The 27,354-nt window shown below is 43.4% G+C and overlaps 2 protein-coding genes across 2 annotated transcripts in view; both read right to left on the minus strand.

The window, feature by feature from the left end:
* Positions 1 to 4,760: 4,760 nt before the first annotated feature.
* On the minus strand, positions 4,761 to 8,624 carry SLC35D3 (solute carrier family 35 member D3). Its single transcript, XM_067702932.1, has 2 exons — positions 7,545 to 8,624; positions 4,761 to 6,521 (listed from the first exon to the last, which is right to left on the minus strand). The coding sequence occupies exons 1-2, from the start codon at positions 7,981 to 7,983 to the stop codon at positions 5,692 to 5,694; spliced, it is 1,269 nt and encodes a 422-aa protein (XP_067559033.1). The 5' UTR covers positions 7,984 to 8,624; the 3' UTR covers positions 4,761 to 5,691.
* A 6,396-nt stretch (positions 8,625 to 15,020) lies between these two features.
* Positions 15,021 to 27,354, minus strand: part of PEX7 (peroxisomal biogenesis factor 7) — an 86,296-nt gene continuing 73,962 nt past the window's right edge. Inside the window, exon 10 of the mRNA XM_067701963.1 lies at positions 15,021 to 16,158. Within this exon, the coding sequence (XP_067558064.1) occupies positions 16,090 to 16,158 (69 nt within the window). The 3' untranslated portion in view covers positions 15,021 to 16,089. The remainder of the gene's footprint in view (positions 16,159 to 27,354) is intronic.

Here is a 27,354-nt window from a genome sequence, read left to right on the forward strand (position 1 = left end):
AGCCTGTGCTCCGTAACGGGAGAGGCCACAAAAGTGAGAGGCCCTCGTACTGCCAAAAAAAAAAAAAAAAAAAATAGCAATTGGACCCCTATCTCTATTCTGTTTTCATGGTATCTCAACTGCTCTCTGGGTCCCTTAGTGCTCACAAACAGAAAACTGTTCGTACGTACAAACATGTAGGTTGGATCCTTTTCCTTTTTGAGGACAGCAGAAAGGAATAATGGATAGAGTCTGGGTCCTCACTGAGTTGCAAAATTAACAAGCATTGGAACTGCCCACCACCACTCCCACCTCCTCCAGCTTTATGATGTGAGGTTGAGTGCTTCTTACCAAGAGGCAGAATAGCATAATGGTGAGACAGATGGGCACTGGAGCTAGACCACCTGGGTTCAGATCAGCTCCCACACCTACAAGTTACCAGCTATGAGACCAGGGCAAGTTACGGAGCCTCTTCATGCCTCAGTTTATCCTTTGTATTATTGGGATAATATTAATGCCAACCTGTAGGAATATTGTGAGAATTACATGAATTAGTCCATATAAAACACTTAGAACTGCTTCGAGCAAATAGCAAGCACTGTAATAATAAACCTCAGGTATTATTATTTATAATAGTGTGCAATACACAACATTGCTCCAATGTCCAGTGAATTTGTGAAGCATGAATGTGGGATTCAACTGAATTGTAAACTGAAGAGAAAGACGACAGGTAAAACCATGGGTTGCTTAAGACCATAGGTGATACATGGTAGATGGTAATTTGTAAGAGACCAGGGTGACATATCTAATCCCTAGTCAGGTGCAGGTAACAGCTTGCATGGTGAAAAATGAAAAACAGAAACAAAACAAACAAACAAAAACCTCTTTTGTTGTTCACCCCACCCTGTGGGCTAAGAACCATTCATTTATATTTGTGCCACTTGGGACTCTTTGGGTTGAAAGTGGCAGAAATCTCAACTTAAAATGACTTAAGCAAATAGCAACAATAAAAACGACTTTGATTTATACTAATGACAACTACTGTGGCAACCAATCTCAATGTGCATTGACCCTTGTTCACACTCGGACTCAAAAGTTGCCCACACTCACCTGCGTATATCACCACAGCTTGAGTGCAGGAGTGGCCAACACGCAACATGAGGTGCAGAGGTCAGGAGTTACAAGAAGGGCCAGTAGCTTTGGGTGCTTTTATTTTCTTTTGGAACCTTCCTTAGGAATGTCTACTTTCCCTTCACAGTGGCTGTCATTATAGAAATTGAGCAGACTTTTCAAAAATCTTCAGCCAGGACTTCTGGTTCAGCTCCATCATATAAAGAGCTTAGAAGTTGTTACTATCTTCCTTACAAGCAGAAAAAGATGAACAAACTGAAAATCAATGACTTTGCAAGGACTCTTCAGAGAACTGAGGTCACAGGGCAAACTGCCACCCCTAAATCTGGATAGACAGATGAATCCAGGAAGTTACAGCAGAGACCTCCTTACCTGAAGCAGAAGCCATTGGAGCTATAAACTGGTAGAAACACTTCAATGGTAAATTTTATAAATTTCTGGAAGCTGAATGTGGACTACCACGTGAGAAACTCCTGGAGGAGTCTTAGGGGAGCCACTACATTTTCATGGGTTTGACTTCTCCGAAACCTTGGCACTCTGGCAGAGGGAGGGAAAGAGTAATCATTTTGAAATATGCCCAGAGGGTTCTTCACAACAGAGGCCTACTCTCCAGCGGCAGGAACTTACCAGACTTTCCCACCCTGGGGAAAGGGCATTTTTCCCACTGGAGGCCCCTCTGGTCCTCCTGTATCATCTAAGTGGAGAAAAAAGAAAAGGCTAAGAAACACCTGTGAAGGTCACAACCCAGGGACACAGGCCACTAACAGACTGAGATGTAATAATAAGATTGTAGAACACGTCCCCGCCCCTACACTTTACCAGCACACCGACAAGGCTCCAATCTAATAAGAGTGGATTACAGCTGTAAGAGCTGAGGTGTGTCAAACTCTATTTAAGGAGGAGCTCTTAGAGAAGCCCAAAGACAACAGTTGCAGTAAACATTAAACAAAGTCAATATTACCATGAAATCTCACACTAGAAGCATATTTACCCCAGTTTCTATTATCCCATACATCACCTAGCTTTCAAGAACAACAACAAAGTTATAAGGCATGTTAAGTAACAAGGATGAAACATGTCTGAATAGACAAAGCAAGCATCAGGACCAGACTCAGATTTGACACAGGTTCTGGAATTACCAGACAGGGAATTTAAAATAACTATAATTAATATGCTAATGGATCTAATGGAATAAGTAGACAACATGCTAGAGCAGATGGGCAATGTAAGCAGGGAGATGGAAACTCTAAGAAAGAATTCAAAGGAAATGCTAGAAGTTTTTTAAAAAAACCGAAACACTGACAGAAATGAAGAATGACCTTGATGGGCTCATCAACAGACTGGGCATGGTCAAAACAGAATCAGTGAGCTTGAAGATAGGTCAATAGAAACTTCTCAAACTAAAAGGCAAAAAAAAAAAAAAAAAAAAAAATCTTCAGTCAGGTAGGGACTTGTGAGTTTCACCCAGCTTTGTCTTGGTGAACTATTGCTATTCATCATACAGACTAGTAGGCCCTCTGACACCACTTTTCAGGATGGCTAGTCTCATAGAAGTTTAGGTCACTGCTTCAGCTCTGTTCAGCAACCCACAGTAGCATGTACACACCCTCTCACCTGCACAGTTCTGGGAAATCTTTTACCCCAGAGCTTCTGATTGATCTATGACTCGGTTAACAATAGAGGGCTAGACAGAATCTGGGTAGGGGTCCAGCTCAGGGCCAGCACTGAGAAGGCCCGACATCATGCTGTGTTCCACAGACAGATTCCAGCTGAGAAGTGGCAAGTGAGTGTGAGGCAGGGCCTCCATCCTGAAGAATTGATAGAGGAACAGATTGTCAGTTGGGACCAGACACCAAAAGGCGTACAAGGTGGGGGCCTATTCTCAGAAAAAGGGAGAATCCAAGTTGTCAGAAATGGGCACAAAGACTGGGTCACTCACGTGACAGTTGTGACTTCCAGCTGAGTCCCTCCCATGGTGATACTCTGGAGAATGTCAGAAGCCTCCTTCGTGCCTGACTCAATGCCTTGACAGAGCCCAAAGGTCAGGGTGGACCTGAGTCTGTGGATGGACTCAAGTGCTACTGACCATGGAGGAAGGATTTGCAAACCAGGCCATGGCTGCCACCTAATCATGCCCTCCCGTGGCTGAGCTCCAGCACTAACTCCTATGCTGCCCTGCCCTGTGACTTGCTTGCTCCACGGAGAGACTCCCAAGCTTTGCCCAAACCAATGCATGTGACACTTTTGATCTTCCTGGTTTTTTTCTATCCTATCATACCCCCCTCACCCCTCCTACCATAGGTGTCTGTGATGGTTACTTTTCTATGACAACTGTCTAGGCTGTGGTGCCCAGTTGTTTGGTCCAATAGTAGTCTAAATGTTGCTGTGGAGACACTTTTTAAGATATAACTAGTATTTATACTCAGTAAACTTTGAGTAAAGGAGATTACCCTCCATAATGTGGGTGGGCCTCATCCAATCAGTTGAATGCCTTAAGAGCAAAGACTGAGGTTTGCAGAAGAAGGAATTTTGCCTCAAGACTGCAACATAAAAGCCCCACCTGAGTTTCCCACTTGCTGGCCTGTCTTACAGATTTTAGATTTGCCAACTCCCACAGTTGCCAATTCCTTAAAGTAGATAGATAAATCTTTTAGGTTCAGTATACACGCACACGCACACGCACACGCACATGCACACACACACACACCCCTTCTTGGTTCTGTTTCTCTGGAGAATTCTAACTGATACAGTGTCTCCACAAGTTTATTGACAGAAAAGAGTTAATCTTTTTGTAATAAATGCAAACCAACAGTTTTAACCAAAAGGAATTCTTTTTTCAGTGAAAAACAATCATTTTATCCATTTGCCTGATAGTGGACTTAACAAAAATATATATACTTCATTCAACTTCGCTGCTTTTCACTAATTCTCAGCTTCACAGAGTTGCAGCAGGATGTTGCCTTCTGGCATGCCGGCATTACAACTAACGCTTAATTTGAAAGAAGCCAGTATAACTCTAGCCAACCATTCCTAACTGCAGCCAAGTGAGAGCTCCTACATCTTAAATGGCTTGTAGAGGTACCTATGGAAACAATCAACTGCCGTGAGAACAAGTCAACCAGACCCAGTCACAAACCATTACAAACCATTACAATGTCACTTAACCAACTTGTGGAGACAAATTGACGCCTCTGCTTTTTGCTCTGTTTTGATTTTTGGAAAAATAAAGAAAAATAAAGGACGCCACCATCTGAGACTCTCAGAAATATGCTGGCAAATAATGAGTGTCTTCACCCTCCAAGTACCTCTCCAGGAGAGGGCTGACAGGAAGACTTCCCCCTGGCTGCCCGCTACTATTATGTCTCAAACTCTATGTTAACTGAAGTCAGCTGTGGATGGCTTTCACACTGCAGCATGAGGCAGGACTTTATTTTACTTTACTTTTCCTTGACTGGAAAATGAGAGTGTTTTGATGCTGTTGTTGTTTGAAACCAAACTGCCATGCTAATTTAGGAAGCTCCTGATGGGATGGGCCCTGCATCCCAGAGACTAAAACACCACCATGGAAGGCAAACACACGCCACACAACAGCAAGAGGACACAGATGTGTCTAGAACAAATTTCTAACATTATCCCTTTTAGCAGAGAGACTCATACTTTATTTTGACAAATTTAAGATAGAAAAATATCATAAAGTGAATATAGCAGTTGCTCTTTTTGTAACACGGTTTGGATGTGCAGTGCAACTTGAAAGGCCTAGCTTAACAGAACGGTCTCATTTCTGTTTGGGTTTCAGTTAATACTGAATTATACGTCAGCCGTTGCATTTCCTTGAGAGAATACTGGACACAGTCAAACTGTTTTTTAAAAAGGTTATGGCATTCAGTAATAAATATTATAAAGCAATGAACCAAAACAACCTCTCCAATTGTTTTTATAATTACCAAAAGCCAACTTTAAACTTCATGATGAAAGCTAAGGATTCAGTTTCAAAATAGCTTTAACATTTTCTACCAATATATAATAGAATAGTAGAGCACTTATATATTTTTTAAAAGTGAGGAAATATTAGAGGAAACATATTTTAGATGACTATAAACAGTAAACATCAGTGTATTTAAAAATGTCATTTCAATAATATACTCTTCCCAGCTGGCCATAAAAACTATAGATCTAACTATCATCAAAAAGGTGCCCCTGAATGTAATCTTTGAGTTTACTAAGCGCTGCCATCATTTCTACACTCCATCTTTGTAGGGGGTGGTTGAAGGACTCTTGGTACATGCAGATACGTGGTTATGGTCATAATGAAAAAAATGTGCCAGGAGTCTGCAGCCGGAAACCCTGCCTTAATTTGTTAGTCACCTTCACATTCTTTTGTCTCTGTGATGCTCGGCTAAACTCGCGCTAAATTATTCACACGCCGTTGCTAATTTTGTTGCTGTCAGGCGTTTCAGCTTCTTTCTTTGCTTCCCTTCCCCACTCCTCAAAGCAAAATATTGGGCGGCTCCTCATTAAAATATGTCATCTCTAACATAGAAAATAAGGGTATGTACATATATACATATATGCATTTCCTTTTCAAGGACTGGGTAACTCTTCATTTTCTATCAAATAATCCTTCTTCATGTACTTGGTTCCCCTAACTAACCTCCACACTTCCAGGTAAGTATCCTTTAATGACCTCTTGCTCACTTCTGCAGGACTGTGTGAGATCTGCGAGCTCCCGGCCACCAGCGGGACTCCTCTGGGGCCGCCCCTCGCCTCTTGCCCACCCTGCTGAGTGGAGCCACCTGCTGCCGTCCCACCTTCCGACCCGCCACTTCCACCCTCCGCGGGCAGCTCCTCCAAGCCGAACGGCAGCTGGTCTCCACTTGGCTGCGCCTCCTCTCCCCCAGGCTGCGTCTCCAAGTCCTCGTAATTGCTTTGCTTTCTGGTTTCCAAAAATTTGGCCACGCAGTAAATAATGGAGCCCAGGGTGTTCACCACGACTCCGGCAATGAATAGAGAAGTGGGCTCCACATCGCTGAAGGCCACCATACCCACCGTGATGGTGGCGATGCTCTTCACCACCCCCACGAAGCTGGTGGTCACCGCTGAGTTGATGTAGGTGCAGTGCAGCGTAGTGAAGTTCATGGCACAGCCGATCAGGATGCAGGCCACGAAGATGCACACCATGGCCGGGTCCTTCCAGCCGGGGAAGGTCCAGGCGTGGATAGAGTCGCTGCTGGCGAAGGAGAAGATGACCAGCAGCGGGGTGGCGGAGACAGCGATGACGTACTGCGCGGTGAGCGGCCCGTGCTCCGTGTCGGCGCTCGCCTTCTGGATGAGCACCAGGTAGGCGGCGTGCACCAGCACCGCCAGCACGCCCGTCACGTACCCGATGGGGTCGCCGGTCAGGTCGCCGGCTCCTGGAGCGCATCAAGAGGCCGGAGGAGCCAGGGCAGGAAGGAAAAAGAGGAGACACCGGGTTGGCAAGGGTGGGTACCCACTGGGGCAAAGGCGTCTGTTGGAAAGTGGACAGGGTTCGCGCCCAGCTCTACCCACGCTTATCGAAAGGAAGAGCCAAGTTCAGCCAATGCCCAGTTCGAGGCAGGAGAGGCGCTCCTTCCCTTCCTTATCCCCGGGGGTCTCCCGTCTACCTCTATCCAAGACAGAGGCCCAGGACAGCGCAGATGCCCTCGGGGTAGGCGCTGTGGCTTCCCGAGCTGGCACGGATGTCACCCAGGCACGTGGTACGCCTGTCGCCTCCGTGGGGCACCGGAGGAGCGAGCGGGCCCCGGCTAGTGGCTTCTAACCGCCGGCGGGCTGGGAACCGGGCGAAGAACACCCTCCCCTCGACCCTCGAATGAAGGCACCCCGCTTCGCCAGCTCCCATCTCGCTCAGTCCTCCAAGCCCGGCCCGCACGGGTCTCAATCCAGTTGCCTCTGCCTCGCGCCCGCAGGCCCCCGCGCGGCGCCGGAGATCCCAAACTAGCCCCGGGGCTCCAGCTTGGCTCCCGTCGTCCCTCCCTACTCCGGCCCCGAGTGACCCAGGGAAGTTCACGGCCTCCTCCATCCGTCTTGGTCTGGGGACTCTAGCTCCCAGGCTCAGGCTGCTCTCCCACCCCTCCCGGAGGAAGGAACGAATAAAGGGGGAAGACGGAAGGGGGAGGGCGAGAACGGAAGGGCGATACGGAGTGAGACGGGCGGGGGTCGGAAGCCAGGACGGGGGGCGGGGGAGGGGGCTCTGAAAGGGGGAGGCCGGAACCCTGGGGAAGGCTCTGCTGGGTCTCAGAAGTACCGTTTTCGAGCCGAGCGACCACGTTCAAAGCTTTCCGCCTCTCTCTGCCTCAGTCTCCCCATCTGGAAGTGAGGGCTTTGCCCTAAGTGATCTCCGCGGTCTCTGACTGGTGGGGTGGGGTGTACCGGGGGTCCGCGCGGGTCCCGCTCACCTGCCAGCGCCGCGCCGCAAGTGGTGATGAGCACGGCCGCGAGCACCCCCGGCGAGGGCGCGCCGTTCTTGAGCACCAGGACGCCGATGAGCATGGTGACCAGGGGCAGGCAGCGCTTGAAGACCACGTACATAGGCAGGCTGAGGCCGCGCAGGGACCAGAGCGTGAGGCTGGACTGCAGCGTGGAGAGCACGGTGACCCCCGCGAAGGAGCGAGCCAGGCTCAGGCCAAACGGGGGCACAGCGATGAACCCGAGGCGCCGCAGCAGCTCCAGGCTCAGCGCCGCGGTGGAGCTGGTCAGGCACTGCACCAGGGTCAGGAAGGTGAACTGGTAGCGGCTGATGAGGAACTTGAGCAGGATGTTGAGGGAGCCCGAGAAGACCCCGTGCGCGATGGCCACCGAGATGCCCAGCACGCGGCCCCGGCACAGCTGCCGCATCGCGCCTGCCCCGCCGCACCCGGCGGTGGTGGAGCTCCGAGACCTGCGGAAGGAGAGCGGGGAAGAGAGCCGGGAGGAGCGGAGCGAGGGCGGCAGGGGAGCCCGCCCAACACCACGGTGAAGGGCAGGGGGCGCCGGCTCGGCTGCAAAAGGGCAGCTCCAGCCGGGCGTCCTCGCGGCTCTGCGGCTCCGCGTCCGACTGCCCCGCAGCTCCGGGGAGGCAGTGACGGGGGCGGGGGACTCCGAAAAGTGGCAGGGGTGGGGGGCTGGTCTGAGAGGAGTGGCGGGAATCCTAGCGACAGCGATTTGTAAGTAGGTGACGAGCTGCGTTGGGTTGTGTCCCGTGCGGTTTCCCCGTCAGGGAGGACGCTCTGCGGTTGGAAGCCCCGGCAGCGGCCGCAAGCGGGACCGGACCTGCGCCCCTCGGGCACCTAGCACCCAGCCAGGCGGGCTCTCGGGGCGCGGTCCTCTGTTCTCCCGCATGGCCAGCTGCTCCCGCTTGCCCTTGCTTCCCGGCTCCGAGCTGAGGGGCGCAGGCTGGGGGATCGCGGGCACAGCTAAAGACTTTAGAAACAGCTGCGTTCCACGGTCGGGCACCGTTCATTAGCCGCAACAAGTGACAGCGCCCTCGGCCCCCTTCCCCCTGAGCTGCAGCGGCTTTCCCACCCACGGTTCCTCCCGGCGCAGCCGCGGGACCCTGTTCAGCTGCCGGCCAGGGAAGGGGAAAAGGTCGGTGCCAGCGGGCTGCGGGGCTCACGGATTCTCGCGCGCCAACGCCCCAATATCGAAGGAGCCCAGGGCCCCGGGCCGCCGCCGGGACGTGCTTTATTTAGAGCGGGAAGCTGGTCCCTCCCAGTCCCGGGCGACACGCTCTTCTGCCTGTGCGCCTTCCGAGGAGGGACCTGGAATTACGCTCGCGGCTAGGGGCGGGGGGAGGTTCCCGGGGGCGCCGTGGCCTCGCTGGGCAGCCGAGCCTGGGGCCGGGGGCAGGGACACCTATTCCAAGTGAGGCAAAGATGTGAAATAGGCAAAACAGCAGAAACTAAGTCCAAGTAGCCTCTACTAGTTCCGGAGGATCGCCGGGGCAACGGTTCCCAGGGGTGAGCGGGGAGAGACTGGCCGCTCTGGGGAATGGGGTGTGGGTGGAAGCAGGGGAGGGAGGGCGTGGTCCCAGGGGCAGAACGCGGACGTAGAGCCGAGCTTTCTCTGGATGCCCTGGAACCGACCGCCACCTGCGGAACCGTCACGGGCCGCTTTGGGGAGGACAACCCCTACCTCCTGCCTCCCCGGCCCAGGGCATGTCTGTCTCCCACAGGACTTGTGAACTGTTTACTTCTTACTTGGCTAAGAGTAAAAAGAATGAAATTCTTATTTTCTGCAGGTGCAAGACTTCTGTGTCCCTACGATCTGAATTTCGTTCCCTGGAAAGTAATGTCCGGACCGTAAACTCGGTAGCAATAGCGGGTTCGCTCAGCAGAGGTCACCACTAAGAGCACAGTTTAGTTTTCGCGCTGCCTAAAAATTACCGGCTTGGCCAGGATTCCGGAGCGAGGAAGAGCGCGCGAGATCGCGGCGCCCTACCTCTCTTTTCCTTCACTTCTATTACCCACCCACCCCCACTGGGATCCCAACCTTCTAACCACCACATTGCCCTAATACACACGGCACATTTCCCTACTAATTCTTTTGTTTTCTCCTCCATATTTCCACTTCTGTGCTAAACGTAACGCTTCCAGCCCAGATGTTGAAGCCGCGATTATTATTGCCGCAGCAGCAAAATAACAGTTTACATCAGGGGCTGGTAGCATCACTGCAGTCCTTCATCTGCGGCAGCTTTGTGTGTGCTGGGAGCTCCCTTTGGTGGGAGAGAGCTTGGTCTCGACCAGTCCTCCTGCTGGTATGCCCAGGGCCTAGTAGGCCCCCAGAAGTGGGCACTCAATAAAATGCTTGCGGAATGGCCCCCTGTGGCAACCGGAAAGCATTATACTGAAAACTGTGCTTCCGGTTCCCTGGCGAATTCTTGGGTTTTGTAGCTACAAGCTATGGTTACACACTATTGGCTATTTCAGAGACTCTGTTTTTCAAGTGTTGATGTTCTTCCTTTAGAAAATAATGAGGTTTGAAGCAACAGTTGAAATTTATGTTTATATGTGTGGTGGTATAAGCATATATTCATAGTACACTCAGATAAAAACTCTGAAAATTAATTTTTTAAAGACAGCATCAGCTAATAACACATTTCTACTTCTGGGGACTATTCCAATTAAAGGATGGTTGTTTTAAGCCATATTAAGTGAATATAAAGAATTGTCTGCACAGACCTAGTTTTGGAATGATTCATTTCTGCCAGCAATTATAATTGCTTCCATTTGTGATACTAACATTAGGTAAAAGATTTGGGGCTGATTCAGCTCTCTTACCCTTCTCATTTAGGCAAGAATATTTAGCTTAATGTTTGAAACCTACATTGGCATGAAACAGTACATTTTCTCCATTTTACTGCATATAATTTTTTCCATTAGGGCTTTCATTTAAAAAAAATTTAATACCATCTCCCACACCAGTTACTAGATAATCTCCTAAAAGAAAAATGGGAAATCTTCTAAGGAAAAATGGGAAAAGTAAGAATACTATGTGTGTTAAAAAAAAAAAAACCCAACTCTAAATGGCTTAAAAATATTTTAAAAAAAGTATTAATTGTCCACTACAGGCTTGTATTTGGGAGAAAATGAGGAGAGGGTTTCATTCAGTAACTATTTTCTTTAATTTCATGGGACTATGACAGTTTTTCAGGCCTTCAAAATATATAAGCATATATAAATAGATATCAGATCACATTAACCAAACAATTGATAACAAATCTGATATAAGAACCAAATATAACAAAAAGAAAAAAAAAGAATACTATGTTTAGCAAGGTTAATTGAACATGAATGTAGATCTGAAGGTCAAAAAGCTATCTGACCTACTGGTATCAAGGGTCAAGACTCAACCTCCATTACCTTTGGAGCCACACAATAAATTCTGATGGCATTAAATAAATCCTTTAGCTCATTCATTCAACAAACACATACAGAGCTAGTATTTTGTACCAGGCAGTCTGTTAGCCACAGAGGATTCAAAGATGAGCACTCATCTTAGTCCTCAGGGATACACAGAGGGAGGTGAGGCAACACAATGACACTCATGCAACAGTGGGGGCCTGTGGCAGAAAGGAGAGTGCTGAGGAGGGCAATAGCATCGGCTTGAGAAGTGTGTCCTAGAAGGCTTCCTGGAGAAGGAAATACGGTCTTATTTCATTATTTTAATTGTAAAAGTAATACATGCTCATTATAGTACATAAAAGGAAAACAAACTTTGTAAGTAATAAGTGAACATGCTGTCTTCAGTATTCCCCACCCCCAGTCCCACTACATGGAGCTGGCTACTGTTGAGAGTTTGGCATGAACCTTTCAGTTTTTCTTGTGCACATATGTATACATACATAATTCTCCCTTTAAAAAAAAATAAAATTAGGATATCATACACATTTGTCTATAAAAGCATATTGTGGTAACCAGCCTCCAAGACAGCCCCCAGAGATGGCTGGCTTCCTCATATTCACACTCCTGTTAACCCCGCCCACATTGTACAACAGTCAGTCTGAGTGCCCAGTAGAATGCAGCAGAGGTGATGGCATTACTCCTGAGATTAGTGTGCAGAAGACCGAGGCTTCCATCTTGAATTTTCTCTTTCTCTTGTATCATCCAGTCTGGAGGAAAGCCAGATGCCATGTCGTAGGGACACTCAGCCAGCCAGTGCAGGGTTCTACAGTGAGCATCTGAGGCCAGCTAACAATCACGTAAGTGACTTTGGAAGCTGACCCTTCGGCCCCAGTTGAGCTTCAGATGTCTGCAGACCTAGGTGACGGGCTTAACTGCAATGTCATGAGAAAACCTAAGCCTAAGCGAAAACAATGCAGCTAAACTACTCCTGGATTCCAAACCTCTAGAAACTGTAAGATAAATAAATGTTTGTTGCTTTAAGCTGCTAAGTTTTGGGGTGATTTGTTACACAGAAACAGATAACACACATATCAATAACAATCTGTTTTTCCATGTCAGCACACACAGTTCTACCTTATTCTTTAAATGACTGTTCTGTCATATAATCTTTCTTCTCCAGACAGGCGTCTAGGTTTTACCAAACACTGATGTAATGATTACCCTTGGAAATTTGTTCTTAGATACTTCTGTAAGGATTTGGTGGGTACAGGCAGGGAATCCTAGACCTGAAACTGCTGGGTCAATGGCTAATTTAAAACCTTCGTTGCCAAACTGCCTTCCAAGAAGGTGTATAACGGTACTTTCGCTTTAACCGATATTGGATAGTATCAATATTTTAAATGTCTGCCAAACTAATAAGCAAAAGAAGTCTTTGTCATCAATGAGACAAAGTTCAACTAAGTATCCTTTTGCAGTATATTAAACACTTGTTTTCCTATTGATATCCTTTGTTGCTTTTATGTTTGGTTGTCTTCTTAGTGATTTTTAAGAGCTCTTTATAAATTCTGGATATTAAATCATTTGTTACATATGTTGCAAATATATCCTTCCAATATGTCTTCTTTTAGCTTTGCTAAGAGTGTGTTTTGCTATTTTAATTTTTGTGTGTTGTCAAACTTTTTCTTTAGTCATTTCACATGACTTTCAAATAAATGATGGGTAAGAATTTGCCAAGCCAAGAGCAGGGTAATGCAGGCACCTGGACTACCTTAAGCTAAGATAGAAATGAAAACCTGCATTATTTACACAGGGAGTTAGTGAGCACACTGGTGCTGCTGGAGCACAAAGTTCGTGACAATGTGGAGAGAAGCCACGCTGCAGAGAGTGGCAAGGGCTAGCCCCAGAGGACTTTGGCCGCCTGGTTAGTAAGCTTGAACTTTTTCCCGTAGACAATCTTATAAGCAGAGAAAAGGTTTACACTGAAATTGATGTAGTCAGATTGCATTTCAGATCAGCCTCCGGCAGCTGTGTTGAAGAGGATGACTCCAAGGGTACAGAACTTGAAACAGACACATCATTTAGGAAGCTGTTGTGATCATCCAGAGAAAAGCTAATGACGGCTTGAACTAGGGCAGTGGTGTTTGGATTGAGGGGAAGAGACAGAATGGAGAAGTATTTAGGGTGTGAGAGGGATAGGACTTAGTGACCTATTTGATGTGCCTTCGACTGGAGAGGTGGGAATAAGGAAAGGAACAAGGATGGCATTTAGGTCTTTAGCTTGAGAGCCTGGGTAGACAGTATTGATAACAAATGAAAAAAGCATGTGCAGGAGGAGCCCATTTGGTGAGCAAGATGAATTTGGTTGAAAGAAAATGAGTGCAAAGGCTGAGGGAGACCCAAGTGGGGAAGGCAGGAGATTTGGGAGTAGTCAGTATGGAAGTCAAAAACACGTAAGTGGATTATCTCTTTCAAGAAGAGGCCAGTTAAGTAAGAAATTAATGAGTTCATTGCTGGAAGAGTCAAATTATAGCTAAGATATGCAGAGAACACTCACTGCCAAAGGCAGAAGGGATGGCTGGCTCTCAGCCTGGGTCTCCCTGGGGTTGATATACTTTAGGGTCACCCCAGACCCAGGGTCAGCTTCTTAGCACTTTAGACTTGGAAACACAATTTTGCCAGTTTTCTCAGGAATGATCAGGATCTAGTCACCAGCGTGTCCCACAGCTTTACTATTTCTCAGTGGGCCAACTTCTGTTATTCCTAGGAAAAGGTGGCCACATGGCAGGACCAGACCCAGTCATAGCAGATTTCAAATTCCAGCTCCACATTTCCGCTATGACTCCCGAGAGCCTTCGTTTCCTCGTCTGGAAAATGGGAGGGCTTCCTTGCAGGGACGTTATAAAGATTAAAGGGGATTAGATACAGAAAGCATCTCATGTAATGCCCAGATCACAGAAGATGCTCAGTGACCTGAGTTCCCCTTTCCTGCATCCACTCCTCAGTGCTGTGCTGTCACTGCAGGTGCAGGAGGAACTTGGGGAGGCAGGCAGGATGAAACCCAAGAACTCAGTTGCCAGGAGACAAATTCTAATTTTCCCAACTAGAAGAATGACTGGTTGTCCTCTAAAATCCAGAGGCTGCTCGGCTTGTGAATTACCAAGAATTCCAAAATCATGTGCATTCCCTTTCAGGACACAATCCAGCTCCTTTTCCTCTAGTTTGCCAATCCTAGCTCAGGGAACTCACTGAAGAAATGTTCACCCACCCTCCTTCAGATTGAGAGACTCCAAGCACCTGAGTTAAGTATTATGAAGTTAGGGTTCTAAACATCTCTAACCTCCCTGAAATAGAGGGGAAATAAATCAAGAGAGATATTAGTTTTTAAATCACAAGTATTTGTTTCAAATGATACATGGTAGATTATTTTAATAAAATCTCTTGCATTCTAAAAGAAAAATAAGTAATTTCATTTCACTGTAAATATGATCTGGGTTAGGTATTTAAAAAGGTCTATTATAAATTCTGCCGATACAGAGAACATTCACTGTGAACCCACTTTTATTGAACTGCATGCAACACAGAGCAGCTCTACGAACCAACCTAATCATCGTGACCCATCGAAGGATGTGTTTGAGCACCTTGTTCCTTACAAGACATTCATGTGAAGCAGTGTCCTCTCTATGGGGGCCTCTCAAAAACAATTAGCACTGATTGGTCTAAGAACTGAAAAGAGTTATACTTTCTGTGAGACCATTCATTCATTTGACAAATATGCATTGAGCACTTTCTACGTGCCAGGCATGGTGCTAGGGCCAAGCCAGGGATTAGGACGAAGTCCTTGCCCTCAGGCCTTGGGCAGCATTGTGTACTTGACCAGACTTCCCATTTATGCTGCCAGTGGCAACTTTCTGGGACTTTAAGGCATATATTTTCAAGCCCACTCCTGGCTCCACTTTATGTCTCCTTTTGTTCCTGTGGGCTTGTTTTTGTGTTTTGTAAGCTTACTTTTTTTTCTGTAACAAGTAAACAGGGAAATATGTAAATTAGACAATATACATACATTTACATTTATCTTTGTTCTGATTACTACAAGTATATTTTGCTCTTTAAAAAAATCTCAAAAACTTGTTAAAAATTTAATGACAATTTTCGCCATTTATAATGTTTTATTTTAACATTATATAAAAACATAAGTGTTATGCAAAGTTGTCTATTCCACTAATTTTTCCCTTTTAACCTAATTCTTTATAGGTCGTCACACCTAAAGGTTTTTCAAGACTTAGGGAGGTAGTAAGGAGGGTTTACAGCATTACTTAGGGCTTTCATTACTTAGTTTCAAGGGTAATTGCTTGAAACCTTGGTGGGACCTAAGACTTTTTGCCCAGTGACCAGTTTTTTAAAAATCTGATTGTAGAGAAATAGGAAGAGAGACATAGGGTCATGGGTATAATATCTAAAAATATTTGAATAAATGTAAAATACATGTAAGCTCTTAACTCTCTGAATCCATGTTCTTAAAGCATGACAGACACCAGTCCTTGAAAGAATCTCATTCATTCCATGTATCAAGCACACAGTAGATGCTCAATAAATAACTGCTGAATAAATCAGTGATTATTAGAGCCCTGTTACTGAACCACAGGTATATCTATATTATATAGTGTTATATATATATATATATATATATACTATATTAGAAAAAGTAACCTTGTTGGGGGTGTCATAAAATCATAAATGATCAAGGGATGCAGTTTATTGAGATTTTTATCAACAGCAGTGATATTTTCATCAAAAATGGCAAATTAAAAATGAAATATATCAATATAATCTATAGATCTCTCATATTTTAATCCATTTTATACTAGAAAGGTTATATTTTAATAGATACTATAAGATATATCATAACTTCAATATTCCTTAGGATTTTAAGAAATATGGCTCATGTACCAGAAGCTTAAATAGTGAGCCAAAGTCTTTATCAGCTTCCTCAAAACTGATTCCAGAATACATTTTTCAATTTTCAATCTGAATAGTATATAAAAACATAAACTCTATGTTATCAATCATTTATTTCCTGCTAAGCAGTTCTTCAGTCATATCCTTTGTTTCTGAGTAGTTTATCTCAAGCAGGCATGGTAAGACAAATAGGATCATATATCTTTATTGTTTCATCCCAAGCACAGTCAGCCACCTGAAAACAAAAAGGAAACATAATCTACAAATGTTCAAAACTGGCAGAAAAGCCTAAGTCTTTTAGAGTGTAAGTAGATCATCCAGCAGGGAACATCTCTTTAAATAGGAAGTACACAGGGACACGTTTTTGAAAAAAGGTCTATTTTCCCTTTTTAAGATACACTTTGGGGACTGGTTCCAAATGATTGAAGTTGCCTGTAAGGATTTCCTGGCAGAGCTACATAATTCCCTATAGGTCCTGAGATAAATGTTGAAAAGATACATTCCTAAACTGTGAACCAAGGCATCATACTAGCTATTGTGGGGATAAAAAAGGAGGTAAAGTATAGCTCTTGCCTTCAAAGAATGGCTCATTCAAAACCAAAAGTGGAAAGTGCTCTAATAGAGAGTCTCAGCGGAGGAACTCTTTGAATCCAACTGGGGCAGTGTCAGAAGATTTCACAAATGCCGTGGCATTCACACTGGCCCTCTTTAGGGGCAGACATGGGAGATATGGACATTCGAGTCCAAAAAGTCACATAAAAACATGAAGGGAAGATAGTTCATGGTGCTCAGGAACTGTGTGTTAAAAATTTGGTAAGTGTAGCAATGTCTCAGGGTATAAGATTACTATATAAAATCAATCATATTTCTGTATACTAGCAAGAAAAAATTTTAAATTACAATCAAAAAATTAATTTACAATAGCATCAAATAACAAAATACTTAGCAACACATTTAACAACAGATATGCAAAATGTCCACACTAAAACACAGCTGAGAGAAATTAAAGAAGGCCCAAATAAATGGAAAATATACCACGTTCATGGGTTCAGTATTTAAGAAGTTAATTCTCCCCCCAAATAATTTATAAATAATTCATAATCCCAGCAGGCTTTTTAATAGAAATGGAGAAAGTGACTTTTAAAGTTGAAGTAGAAAGGCAGAGGACCTAAAATAACCACAAAAATCTTGGCAAAGAACAACGAAGTTATACTACTTACACTGTCTGACTCAAGACTTATCATAAAACTACAGTAATCAAGACAATGCAATACTGGAATAAGGATATACAAGTAGGTCAAAGGAACAGAACATACTCAGGAATAGACCCCACACTCGGACAGCTGCTTTTCAACAAATGTACCAAAACAATCCAACAGGGAAAGAAGAGTCTTTTCAACAAATGATGCTAGAACTGGATGTCCATATGGAAAAAAATGAACTCAACCCCAACTTCACACCATAAACAAAAGTTCATTTGAGATGGATGGCCCACAGACTGAAATATAAAAGCTAATGGTATTAAGCTTTTAGAAGAAAACACAGGAGAATATAGTCTCAATCTAAAGGTGAGTAAAGATTTCTTAAACAGGAAGCAATAACCATAAAAATTAGATAACTTAGACTCAATCAAAAATAAAACTTTTGCTCATCAAAAGACACTGCTAAGAAACCGAATAAGCAAAACACAGAATGGGAGAAAATGTTCACAAAACATATATCTGGCAAAGAACTTGTATCCACAATATATAAAGAACAACTATAACTCAATAATAAAAAGACAACACAAATAAAAAAAATTTTATTAACAGATAAAAAAGATATATGAATGACCAATAAGCACATAAAAATATTCACCATCATTAGGCAGCAAGGAAATGCAAATAAAACCCACCATGAGATTCCACTACTTACTCATAAGAAGGGCTAAAATTTTAATTTTAGATAGACAATATCATATGTTAGCAGGGATGTAGAGCAGCTCTAACTCTCATACCTTGCTGGTATAACCACTCTTTGGAAAACTGCCCATTCCTTATAAAGTTAAACATATACCTAGTGATTCCATTCCTAGAGGGGTTTCCAACAGAAATGAAAACATCTTCACAAAGCAATGTATGCAAGGATGTACACAGCAACTTCATTCACAATACCGCATAACTGGAAACAACCAAAAGACAGACAAAAGAATGGGTAACAAATTGTAGTAAATTCGTGCAACAGAATGTTGCTAAGCAAAACAATGGAGGGAACTACTGATGGGCACGAGAACATGGATGAATCCCACAGATAATAAGTGGAGGGAAAGAAGCCAGAAACAAAAGAGTACATTCAGGAGATTCCGTCATATAAGTTCTAAAACAGGCAAAACTAATCTAAGATGAAAAAAAAAACTAGGGCTTTGGTTTGTTTTGTCTTTTCAGCTGGAGGGAGGGATGGGGCTAGGGAAAGTCTGGAAAGGGGTACAAGGGAATTTTGGAGGAAGATGCAAACGTTTTGTATTGAGATGGGATGTAGATTACACAAGTGTATCTGTCAAAAACCTATATCTAAGATTTGTACATTTCAGTGTATGTAGATGATACCTAAAAATAGTAAGAATAATAATGACAACAACAATAATAGCAATAATAATAATGAATGAGGAGTGGGACATGAGTAGAGGAATAAACAAAACAAGAATGTTGATTGATAATTGTTGAAGCTGGATAATGGAAGTGCATTATCCTATTGTTTGCTTTTTATACATTTGAAATTTTCCACAATAAAATAAGAAGAAGAAACGAAAAAATGTAGATAGTAACATGAAGGATGAAGTAGCAGGAGAGGGAATTGACCAAAGTTATTTGCACTGTATTTCCCATCCTTTAATGGTTGCAAAGGCTGAAAGTTATATAAGGGAACTCACAGTCCTGGTCAATCTAATTACCTGGCTGTCACTACAGAATACAGGAACTGCTCAGATTAATCAGAACATATTAACTCCTTATCATTCATTAACAATATCTCAGATCAGAATCCAAGCTAGAGAAAGCATTAGAGACCTTTCAGTCAAACTTTTTTCATTTAAGCATTAAAAACCAGACTCTTCAAGATTTGGTTGCTACCCACTTCTTTTATTCTCACTGCACCAGGCTCACACACTCAAATCCTGGCATCTTGTTCATGCCTCTGTGCTCTTATCCTCTCACTGATCCCCTACCCTGAATAACCTCTTTCTCCTTCCCTTTCCCTCCGCCCCTCACCTTGTCTTGCCTGGAGATGACACCTCTTTTGGGAAGAATCCATTTAAGCATTACCTCCTCTGTGAAGTCATTCACTGTACCTATAATAATCAGCTGTGCTTATTTATTGACACATGTGTCTTCAGCTCTTTGAGGGCATGGACCATGTCATGTTCCATGTCATAACAATGACACAATGAAGATTAGCTCAAAGAATGTATTTTATAGATTAAGATTGCAGAGATTAATTTTTTCTCATAACCACACTAGAGCAGCAGAGTTGGAACCAGAACCTAAATCTGTTGAGTCTGTCCACTGAAAATAGTGCCTCACAAAAGGCCAACTGACACTCATCATCTGCCTAATCCTGCAACTGTAAATTTTTTTTTTTTTTTTTTTTTTTTTTTTTTTGCGGTGCGCAGGCCTCTCACTGTTGTGGCCTCTCCCGCTGCGGAGCACAGGCTCCGGACGCGCAGGCTCAGCGGCCATGGCTCACGGGCCCAGCCGCTCTGCATGTGGGATCTTCCCGGACAGGGGCACGAACCCATGTCCCCTGCATCGGCCGGCGGACTCTCAACCACTGCACCACCAGGGAAGCCCGCAACTGTAAATTTTTATACCACGGAATATAAAGATCATTATACAAATTTATCCGTCTCACCTATGTATATTTTTTTCCAAGTGCTGGGCCTTTCTGTATGTTAAGTGTCAACTACTATGGAGAAAAGGATCAGAGAAATGAGACGTAAGCTTCTAATATAAGGTATCCGTAAATTACCTTTCTGAATCCCTATTTAGCACCTTTCAATCCAGCTTCTTAATTACTTAGAACTTATAAACAGATGTCAAGACCACTGAATCAGCAAATGTTCATAATTCTGTACTACATTAATTGGTAATATGAGAAAGACTTAAAACTGCAATGATACAGAATTATGAACAGATTGACTCAAATTAATGCAAACACTATTTCTCCATTAACTAATTAATTAAACCCCATCTAGTGCTATAAGTTTTAAAAAGCTAACAATTAAAAAAATAATAAGGTAAGAAGCACTTTAGTAAACTAACAGTGCAGCTCCAGATTCTCTAAGGAAGGCACTGTAGAGACTTCCTGGTAAAGAAAGGTGACGGTGTGGTCGCTGTGGGTCTCGGGTTAGGGGGCACTCATTAATTACCATCACCACCCCAATGGCCTTAAAGGCATTCTATAACTTAGGGTAAACATGGGGCTTTTTCTTTTTTAATTTTATTTATTTATTTATTTTTGGCTGTGTTGGGTCTTCGTTTCTGTGCGTGGGCTTTCTCTAGTTGTGGCGAGCAGGGGCCACTCTTCATCGCGGTGCACAGGCCTCTCACTGTCGCGGCGTCTCTTGTTGCGGAGCACAAGCTCCAGACGCGCAGGCTCAGTAGTTGTGCCTCACGGGCCCAGCCGCTCCACGGCATGTGGGATCTTCCCAGACCAGGGCTCGAACCCGTGTCCCCTGCATTGGCAGGCAGATTCTCAACCACTGCGCCACCAGGGAAGCCCCTGGGGCTTTTTCTTAATTTCCCAAACTACCTATCTGAGGCCAGCCTAAAAGACATTTAAAAAAAAAAAAAAAAGACTGCTAAAAATAAGGGTTAACAAAAAGACCAAAAAATAAACAAACAGATGACATGATAATAAAAAATCTGCTTTACTGGATGAGATCTACTCATTGCTTTAGCTTGTCAAACACAGCAAGGAATCTTTCCCAGGTCTCATCCTGCTTCTCCACAACAAGCCATCTTTCCCTCCCATCCCTGGGAATGCACTCCTGCCATGAAGACTCCTTCAAGGCCAGAGTCAGCATAGAGAATGAGAAGACGATAACAGGATATCTCCTTCCTCATCTACCGAAGATCCTCTTTCTCCGTTTCAGTCTCCTATATGAGGACTCATTTCTTTGCTCCTTACCTTGCTGTCAGGAAAAACTGTGAAAGATTGCAATCAGCAAAAAGATTGCTAGGTGTTCTTTCAGCAGAATGCTGGCATTGTCCTAGAGCCCCACAGGGTTACCTGATTCTATAGGGGTCTATGCCTTCCAATGTCTTTGACTGGATTATTTTACAACTCTAAAGTTATAGAAAACTGATAGTAATCAAATGATTCTCAGCCATTAAAATTGCAAATGAAGGTTGTCCTGTGGAGATGCAACTGATGCCTCATCCTGTCTCCCAAGAGATGATTCTAATCATTAAATGTTACTGCCTTATAGATACTGACCGGTTCTGCACCTATTAGTAAATTCATTTTCACATTCAGCAATTGCCTATATGTGTCTTTTCTTCGGCTCCTTTGAGCTAGTTGTAAAATCCTTCACAAGTTACATAAGGTCTTTGACACATGTTCATGCTATATTTGTATGAGAGCCATGACTGCCATTTTGAAAATTATCCTTTAACATGGCCACAGAAAAGCCATTTCATTAAAAGAACACACATGAAATGGGGATAAGGGGCCGATAATTATACTAGGAAAAAGAGGCTAAGAATAACTGCTAAAATGGGGTATGAAATTGAGCTCTATCTCCACCTTCTGACAGCAAAGCTGACAAATGCAAACAGTAATGTAAGATAAGCAAACAGCATAATAAATTTACCAGTTCATCAGGGGAGATAAAGTTTTTTCTAGAACTTGACTATAAGAGAAATATATAATAATATACCTCCACTACAAAAAGCATTCAATACCAAAAGAGTGGATTTACAAGAGATACAAGTCATTCTTCATATGGCTGTTTTTAAAATAAACATCTCAACCCTCAATTGAGACAAAAGCATACTATTAAACTGTAGTTTCCTAGAGGCATTTCTATTGGGCAGTAGTTCTCAAGCTTTGGCATGCATTAGCATCACCTGGAGGGCTTGGTAAGACAGATGACTGCCATCCTCACAGCACTGGTCCTCAAGGTGTGGTCCTGGGAGCAGCTTCATTGGTATCACCTAGGGCTGATCTACAGCTGGGGGTCTTTTTTTTTTTTTTTTTTTTTGCAGTACGTGGGCCTCTCACTGTTGTGGCCTCTCCTGTTGCGGAGCACAGGCTCCGGACGCGCAGGCTTAGTGGCCATGGCTCACGGGCCCAGCCGCTCCGCGGCACGTGGGATCTTCCCGGACCGGGGCACGAACCCGTGTCCCCTGCATCGGCAGGCGGACTCTCAACCACTGCGCCACCAGGGAAGCCCCAGCTGGGGGTCTTTAAACCAAGGTCCACAGATGGGCTTCAGAAAGTCCACAATGCAGTATTTTGTGGGTATATACATTTTGAGGGGAGAGGAGAGAAAAGCAATAATTTCCTTCAGAGTCTCAACCCCTGGCCCCCCAAAAGTTAATCCAGAGCATTCACCAGCTGAGTATTATAAATACGTAGGGAAGAGTCTAATATGCAGCCAGAAATGAGAGCCTCTACTATAGAACCCCCGATATACAGTCCTCCCTTAGTATCTGCAGGGGACTGGTTCCAGGACCCCAACACACACCAAAATCCATGGATGCTATAGCCCCTTATATAAAATTCTGTAGTATTTGCATGTAACCTATATACATTCTTCCATATACTTTTAAATCACCTCTAGATTACTTATAATGTCTAATACAATGTAAATGCCATGTATATAGTTGTAAATACAATGTAAACGCTACAGAAATAGTTGACAGTGTGTGGCAAATCAAGTTTTGTTCTTTGGAACTTTCTGGAATTTTTTTCCCCTAATATTCAATCTGCAGTTGGTTAAATGTGTGGATGGGGAACCCGTGGGTACAGAAGGCTGACTGTATATCAATTAACAGGACTTTTGTCCTGTGCACTAACCTGGACTTCTTTGGGAGTACTTTATGTGCAGGAATTTTTTGTTGTTGACTAAAAAGAAATTTAGCATTATTCAAATAATCTTCTAAAGGAAAATTTCTCTTCCTTTCTTGAGGAGAAAGAAGAGGTTAATTTGCCACTAATACAATGGAAAACACCTTGTGCCATGTTTTCACATTTTTATTTAGAATCTAAGCTTCAAATCTGGTAGGTTGATATGTGGTAGGAAGACCATGAATTGGGAGGAGGACTAAGAAAGAAGAAACATGACTGAACTATCTTTAAAGAAAAACACTAGTCCTACCTGAAGCGTTCTTAACCAAAAGTTTACATAGCTTCCCGATCTTATTCTATTGATACGTAAGCAAGTATCCAGAATTTCTACTTAAACGCATTAGAAAATTTTATTACCCATTTAAACTATGGTTAATAACAATATTTTTATTTTACTCATTTTATTTGAGATTTGTACCCTGGTGAGTTCTAAATGGGCTAAAACCCACAGGGCCAAATTAAGGAAATACAGATTTAAAAAAATCTGTTCTAAAGGGAACAAATGGAGCAAAATCTTTCAGGCATCAGAGCTGAGCACATTACCACACTTGCACAATAAATTAGGCTCTATGCTTTATGACAACTAAGAAGAAAGTGACAGTCCTCTGGGCAATATAGCTTCTGTTTTCTAACAACATTCACATATGGATGTAAACACTTTTGTACAACTAAACCTAAACAGGATCTTTTTAGAGTCACTGATTACATGTCTTGAGCAAATCTGTACTCCTTGTGTTTTGTATATAATAAACCTTTAATAAATGCTTGTTGAATGAATGAATGAATGAATCCATGTATGCGCAGTGATTTTCCTCCTCCAAAGATTTTCTTGAGTAGAGCCTCAAATGTGGTAACGAGCACCTAATCAGGTGTGAGGTCAGAGATCTGGGTAAAGGCAAAAAGTTTTATAGGATTTGGGGGATAAATGGAATTTCTGAGCACCATGAACACAGGTATACCTCGTCTTATCGTGATTCGCTTTATTGTACTTTGAAGATACTGTGGTTTTTTATAAATTGAAGGTGGCAACCCTGCATCAAGCAAGTCTACTGACACCATTTTTCTAACATTTGCTCACTTTGTGTCTGTGTCACATTTTGGTAATTCTTGCAATATTTCAAGTCTTTTCATTATTACTATATTTGTTATGGTCATCTGTGATCAGTGATCTTTCACATTCCTATTGTAATTGTTTTGGGGTGCCACGGCTGTGCCCATACAAGACAACAAACTTCATCAATAAATGTTGTTTGTGCTCTGACTGCTCCACCAGCTGGCCATCTGTCCCATCTCGCTCCCTCTCCTCAGGCCTCTCTACTCCCCAAGACAGGTCAATTAACAACCCTACAATGGCCTCTAAGTGTCCAAGTGAAAGGAAAAGTCGCATGTCTCTAACTTTAAACCAAAAGCTAGAAATGATTAAGCTTAGTGAGGAAGGCGTGTCAAAAGCCAAGACAGGGCTTCCCTGGTGGCGCAGTGGTTGAGAGTCCGCCTGCCGATGCAGGGGACACGGGTTCGTGCCCCGGTCCGGGAGGATCCACATGCCGCAGAGCAGCTGGGCCCGTGAGCCATGGCCGCTGAGCCTGCGCGTCCGGAGCCTGTGCTCCGCAATGGGAGAGGCCACAACAGTGAGACGCCCGTGTACCGCAAAAAACAAAACAAAACAAAACAAAACAAAAACCAAGACAGGCCCAAAACCAGGCCTTTTTCACCAGTTAGCCAAGCTGTGAATGCAAAAAAAAGAGTTCTTGAAGGAAATTAAAAGTGCTACTCCAGTGAGCACACGAATGATAAGGAAGTGAAACAGCTTTATTGCTGACATGGAGAAAGTTTTAGTGGTCTGGATAGAAGATCAAACCAGTCACAACATTCCCTTAAGCCAAAGCCTAATCCAGAGCAAGGTCCTAACTCTCTTCAATTCTATGAAGAAATGAAAGAGGTGAGGAAGTTGCAGAAGAAAAATTTGGAGGAGCAAAGGTTGGTTTATGAGGTTTAGGGGAAGAAGCCCTCTCCATAACATAAACGTTGAAGCAGAGGGTGCTGATGCAGAAGCTACAGCAAGTTAATCCAGAAGATCAAACCAAGACAATGAGCTGGCTACACTAAACAACACACTCCCAATGTTCAGACTACTAAACAGGCTACTTTTGGAAGAAGATGCCATCTTGGACTCTTACAGCTCAAGAAGAGAAGTCAATACCTGGCTTCAAAGCTTCAAAGGACAGACTGACTCTCTCATCAGGGGCTAATGTAGCTGGTGACTCTAAGTTGAAGCCAATGTTCATTTACCATACTGAAAATCCTAGGGCCCTTAAGAATTATGTTAAATTGACTCTGCCTGTTCTCCAGAAATGGAACAACAAAGCCTGGATGACAGCACCTCTGCTTACAAAATGGTTTGCTGAATATTTTAAGCCCACTGTTGAAAACTACTACTCAGAAAAAAGATTCCTTTCAAAATATTACTGCTCATTGGCAATGCACTTTGGCCACCCAAGAGCTTTGATGGAGATGTACAATTAGATTAATGTTGTTTTCATGCCTGCCCACACAACATCCATTCTGCAGCTCATGGACCAAAGAGTAATTTCGACTTCTAAGTCTTATTATTTAAGAAAAACATTTCATAAGGCTACCATAGATAGTGACTCTTCTGATAGATCTGGGCAAAGTCAACTGAAAACATTCTGGAAAGGATTCACCATTCCAGATGCCATTAAGAACATCCATGCCTCATGGGGAAAGGTCAAACTATCAACAAGAACAGGAATGTGGAAGAAGCTGATTCCAGCCCTCATGGATGACTTTGAGGAGTTGAAGACTTCAGTGGAGGAAGTAACTGCAGAAGTGGTGGAAACAGCAACAGAGCTAGAATTAGAAGTGGAGCCTGATTGAATTGTGATTCAATTCAATGAACTGCTGCAATTTCATGATAAAACTTTAACAGATGAGGAGTTGCTTCTTATGGATAAGCAAAGAAAGTGATTTCTTGAGATGGAATCTATTCCTGGTTGAAGATGCTGTGAAGACTGTTGAAATGACAACAAAGGATTTAGAATATTATATAAACTTAGTTGACAAAGCAGCAGCAGGGTTTAAAAGGACTGACTCCAATTTTGAAAGAAGTTCTACTGTGGGTAAAAATGCTATCCAACAGCATTACATAGTATAAGAAGTTGTTTGTAAAAGGAAGAGTCAATCAATACGGCAAATTTCACTGCTATCTTATTTACAAAGTTGTCACGGCCACCCCAGCCTTCAGCAGCCGTCACCATTGAGATAAGACCCTCCACCAGCAAAAAGATTACAACCCACTGAAGGCACAGATGATGGTTAGCATTTTTGAGCAATACAGTATTTTTAAAATTAATGTATGGACTTTTTTTTAGACCTAGTGCTATTGCACACTTAACAGACTACAATAGAGGGTAAACATAACTTTTATATGCACCAGGAAACCAAAAAATTTGTGTGACTCACTTTATTGAGATATTTGCTTTATTGTGGTGGTCTGGAACCGTACCTGCAATATCTCCGAGGTCTGCCTGTATTAATTAGAGGTTTCATAGGGAGCTTTCTTTTATGTCCCAGGAGCTGTTAGTAAAATACTCCTCTGCACTACGAAGCTATCTAAAATATAATACACATATACATAAATACTTATATTCATCCATTTATTCAACAAATATTTGCTGAGCACCTCTTCTGTGTCAGAAGTATGCTGGAGATATTACAGTAAACAAGATGGTCCTCGTCTCTGTCCCCACAGATCTGGAGTCCAGCAGAGAGATTAATAAGTAAATAGATACCTACAGTGCAGAGTGATGTGAACAATGATAGAGGAATGACAGGGTCTAGTAGAAATAGGAAAAGGGTCACTATAACCAAATGTGAGGAAAGTGGATGCTTTCAGAAGGACATATTATCTAAGCTGTGGCTTAAAGAAGTATGGCTAAGCCAGAGAGCCTCTGTTTGTGGGGCAGGGATACAATGGAGAGAAGGAAAGTGTTCTAGGCAGTGGAATAAATAAGAATAAATGAAGACCAGAGAAAGAAAATACCATAGGATATCACTTACATGTGGAAACTAAAAAATACTACAAATGGGTATACATGCAAAATAGAAACAGACTCACAGATATAGAAAACAAACTTATGGTTACCAAAGGGAAGAAGGAAGAGAGGAGGGACAAATTTGGAGCATGGGATTAACAGATACAAGCTACTACATATCAAACGGATAAACAACAAGGGCATACTGTACAGCACAGGGAATTATACCCATTATCTTATAATAACCTGTAATGGAATAATCTGCCAAACTA

This window comes from Pseudorca crassidens, chromosome 13 (genome assembly GCF_039906515.1).
Source record: "Pseudorca crassidens isolate mPseCra1 chromosome 13, mPseCra1.hap1, whole genome shotgun sequence".
In the NCBI taxonomy this organism is placed as follows: domain Eukaryota; kingdom Metazoa; phylum Chordata; class Mammalia; order Artiodactyla; family Delphinidae; genus Pseudorca; species Pseudorca crassidens.